We start from the raw sequence: 4,115 nt of genomic DNA, 5'->3' as shown, positions 1-4,115 counted from the left end.
ATCTCCATCCCAGCCCCATCCTGGAGAACATCTCTGTTGCAGCCCCATCCTGCAGGACATCTCCATCCCAGCCCCATACTACAGGACATCTCCATCCCAACCTCATTCTGGAGGTCATCTCCATCCCAGTCCCATCCTGGAGAACATCTCTGTTGCAGCCCTGTCCTGCAGGACATCTCCATCCCAACCCCATCCTGCGGGACATCTCCATCCCAACCTCATTCTGGAGGTCATCTCCATCCCAGCCCCATCCTGGAGAACATCTCTGTTGCAGCCCATCCTGGAGGACATCACATTCCCAGCCCCAGCCCGCCTACTGCGGGGTACCAAAACCAGGTGTCCCTTCCCCACTGCAGGTCCCTGTGCCTGCCAGCCCCGCGTACCCAAAGGCCGCTGCTCCCGCGTGTCACCCCCTGCTCTGGCAGGACATGGTCCTCCCTGCTCACCTCTTGTGGATTTTCTCCTCCAAGTTCTCAGCGCAGAACGCTTTGACCTCATAGTCCACACCGCAGGCCTGGAAACCAGGAGGAKGCAGAAAAGGAGGCGGATAAACCCCTTTGCACCCCGGCATGCAGCTAGAACGGAGGTAGCGTGTGCCGTGACCCCCGTCTGGAGGGGACCCCACGGCCAGGTGCCAGCACGGTCCCCAGGACCACGGGACGGGTGCAGGGGACAGGCAGGGACACGAGCAGGGGGCAGGGAAGAGCCTGGACCCTGCCGGCAGGCAGGGAGCTGCTGCCGGCAGCCGGAGCACCTCACCTTCCCCGTGTCCTCTGGGCCGGGCTGCAGCGTCACGGAGCAGGGCAGATTGGGAGGGATCTGAAAGGGAAAACGCCGGATGAGCCCGGGCCCTTCGGAGAAGCACCCGCAGCGCCCGGCACGCCGGGGCTGGATCGCCAATTCCCGCAACGCCCCGAACGCCGCGCGGCCCCCGACACGCCCCGTGCCTCGGTTTCCCCAGCCGGGAAACGGCGGCCGCCGGGAAGCCGCCGGCCGGGAAGCGGTGGGAGATGCCCACCTCGAAGGTGAAGGGGTAGGCGTGCTCGCCCAGCTTCTTGATGAGCCGCTCCTGCAGCCGCGTCAGCGGCTTCTTCTCCTCGGGCACCGGCGGGAAGGCTTGCGCGTTGGCCACGAAGAGGTCCTTGCGGAAGGTGAGCCCCAGCACGTCCAGGTCCTCGCGGCCGTAGCGGAAAGCGCAGGTCAACGTCACGAAGACTGGCGAGGGCGGCAAGAGGGAGAGGGGCTGCGGGGCCGGCCGGGGGCTGGCGGCGGCCCCCGCTTCGCGACGGCGCGGGAGGGCGCCGGGGCGGCCGCGAGACCCCGCCGGCGGCGCCGTTACCTTTCCTTTCCTTYAGGTACTCGGGATCCACCAGCACGACGCCGTCTGCAAGAGAGGACGGGGCCGGGTTAGGGGCCGGCGGCGAATCCAGCCCTTTCCCAGCCTGGCTCATCCCTGCAGTTAAGCTCCAAAAAATGTGTTTTTGGGGGGATCCGACATGCAAACAAACTGAAGCGGAAGCCAATAAATCAAAGCGCGGGCTAACGAGAGCCGTCACCTCCGCCTATAAACCTGGCACGTATATATACGCATATATATATATATATATATATACATATTAAAGCCTTCTCTGTGCAGGGAGGGAGGTAACCGGGATTCACCCTCCGCCGCGCTTAATCCAAGGAAGCTGCAGGCATCTTAAATGAACGATGCAATGCAAATAAAGCAATTATTCGGAGCAGCCCGGCTCTTCCCCAAATCCCCAGCGGGCGGTGGGACCCCGGGGGAAACGCAGAGTGGAGCAGCCGGCCGGATCTCGCGCCCGGTGCAACCCGACTCCTGCTTTCCGAGCGGCCGAGATGGGAGAGGGCTAGGCCAATTCCCAGGAAACCGGCCCCCCCAGCTTCGCCGGGAAACCCGGACAGGAATCGCCTGCCCGCTCCGCCCTCGATAAATCAGCCTCCCCTCCCATCGCATCCTCCCGCGGATCCCGGGGCCTCATCCTGCTGCCGGAGCGACTGCGTTGGCGCTGCCCTCCTGCATCCCGGCTCTCTCCGGGACGGCCCGGAGCCCGGCGGCGGGATTTCGGGCGGCCGGGGGCTTGCCGCGGCGCCGGGCGCCACTTACCCACGGGGTCCACCACGTCGATGTGGTCGACGAAATCCCGCTTGCCCAGGTAGACGGTGAGCTGCGGGGAGAGGAGAGCGCCGGCGGGCGGTCAGCAGCGCTCCGACGCGGAGCGGCRCCGGCAGCGCCTTGGCGCTCGCCGCCGGCTCCTTTGGCGCCGATTTAGCCCTTCGGAAGCGCTGCCAAATCTCGCTGAGCCCCYGCGCGCTCGCCGCGCCGGTGCGTTGGGCGGCGGTGGCTCGGCAGCGGCAGCGCTCCGCCACCGACGAAGCGCCTGCCCTTGGGCACGTCCCCTAATCCCCGCGTCTCCCTTCGCCCGCCTGGAGGGTCCTCTTTCCATCTCTTCTCTCCCTCCTTCCTTCCCTTTCTCCCTTCCTACCTTTCCTCTTTCCTCCCCTTCTCCCTCCCTTTCCTCCCTTCCTTCCCTGCTTTCTCCCTTCCTTCCATCCCCATCTCCCTCCCTCTTTCCCTTCTTCCCTTCCTTCCCTGCTTCCCCCTTCCTTCCTTTCCTCTTTCCTGCCTTCTCCCTCCTTCCTGTCTTTCCTCCCTCCTTCCCTTTCTCCCTCCCTTCCCTGCTTCTCCCTTCCTTCCTTCCCTCTTTCCTTCCCATCTCACTTCCTTCTTTCCTCCCTCCCTTTTTTCCTTGCTTTTTCCCTTCCTTCCTTTCCTCTTTCCTCCCTTCTCCCTCCCTCTCTCTTTCCTCCCTCCTTCCCTTTCTCCCTTCCTTCCCATCTCCCTCCTTCCCCGCTCCACATGCTGATGGCAGGGAACGGCCACGGAGCGCCAGCCGGATCCAGCCCCGCAGCTTGGAGCACAAGGGAACCGGAGCCGAAACAGCACCTGCCGGTGCCGTGTGGCCTTTCCCAGTGGCCGGCCTGCGCTCCGGCTTACCTTCCCGCGCCCCGGCTTACCTTCCCGTTGGGACTCGCTTTCTTGAACACCCTGCAAAAGAGGAGAGGGGAGGGGGGTTAGCGGGCCATCCCGGAGCACTGCAAGCCGGCGCCTTCGGAGGCAACGCCGGAGCCTTTTCCCTCTTGGCAGCTCCCGCCGGGAAGCCTTTCCTACAAAGCGCCTTTCCTATAAACCGCGGCGAGCAATCGGTGTCACCTTACAGCCGCGAGCCGGGAAGCAATTGCATTAGGCTAATGGGCCCCATGCCGCATCCCGCATCCCGCGCTGGCCCAGATGGCAATCCAGGCGCCCGGAAACATTCCTGTCCCGCCTCAGGGTATCAGCCGGCTCCAAGGCAGCCACAGCCTCGTCCCTCGTGCATGTGCCCCCCCGCGAGCGCGACGGGATGCCCGAGGGATGCCGGCACCACTGCTGCGCAAGGCGCTCTGCACGCTGCCGTGCAAGGGGCCGTGCAAAGGCCGTGCGGTGCAAGGTGCCAGGCAAGGTGCCGTGCTGTGCAAGGTGCCGTGCAAAGGCCGTGCAAGGYGCCGTGCTGTGCAAGGTGCCGTGCAAGAGGTTGTGCAAAGGCTGTGCTGTGCAAGGTGCCAGGCAAGAGGTCGTGCAAAGGCTGTGCCGTGCAAGATGCCGTGCAAGGTGTCGTGCAAAGGCCGTGCCGTGTAAGGTGCCGTGCTGTGCAAGGTGCCATGCAAGAGGCCACGCAAAAGCTGTGCTGTGCAAGGTGCCATGCAAAGGCCATGCCGTGCAAGGTGCCGTGCAAGGTGCCGTGCTGTGCAAGGTGCCATGCAAGAGGTCATGCAAAAGCCGTGCTGTGCAAGGTGCCATGCAAAGTGCCGTGCAAAGGCCGTGCTGCGCAGTGCCGTGCAAAGGCCATGCTGTGCAAGGTGCCGTGCAAAGGCGCTCTGCAAAAGCCCGGCTGTGCAAGGTGCCATGCAAGATGCCATGCAAAGGCCGTGCCATGCAAGGTGCTGTGCAATGTGCCGTGCAAGAGGCTGTGCAAAGGCCATGGTGGTGCGTTGTGCAAGGTGCCGTGCAAGAGGCCATGCAAGGCGCCATGCAAAGGCCGTGTTGTGCGAGGTGC

At 64.3% G+C, this 4,115-nt stretch overlaps 1 protein-coding gene across 4 annotated transcripts in view; it reads right to left on the bottom strand.

Moving 5' to 3' along the window:
* ARRB1 (arrestin beta 1) overlaps positions 1-4,115 on the bottom strand; it is a 13,057-nt gene that overhangs the window by 5,351 nt on the left and 3,591 nt on the right. For all 4 annotated transcript variants that reach the window (XM_026079277.1, XM_026079279.1, XM_026079278.1 and 1 more), the window contains exons 2-7: positions 3,037-3,067; positions 2,126-2,186; positions 1,340-1,384; positions 1,019-1,215; positions 760-819; positions 447-514 (exon numbers count right to left, since the gene is read on the bottom strand). In XM_026079277.1, coding sequence (XP_025935062.1) covers positions 447-514; positions 760-819; positions 1,019-1,215; positions 1,340-1,384; positions 2,126-2,186; positions 3,037-3,067 — 462 coding nt within the window. The remainder of the gene's footprint in view (positions 1-446; positions 515-759; positions 820-1,018; positions 1,216-1,339; positions 1,385-2,125; positions 2,187-3,036; positions 3,068-4,115) is intronic.

Source organism: Apteryx rowi, unplaced genomic scaffold, assembly GCF_003343035.1.
Source record: "Apteryx rowi isolate R43461 unplaced genomic scaffold, aptRow1 scaffold_498, whole genome shotgun sequence".
Taxonomy (NCBI): Eukaryota; Metazoa; Chordata; class Aves; order Apterygiformes; family Apterygidae; genus Apteryx; species Apteryx rowi.
The sequence above is the reverse complement of the archived record's forward strand: the minus strand, read 5'-3'. Positions and strand labels throughout refer to the sequence as shown.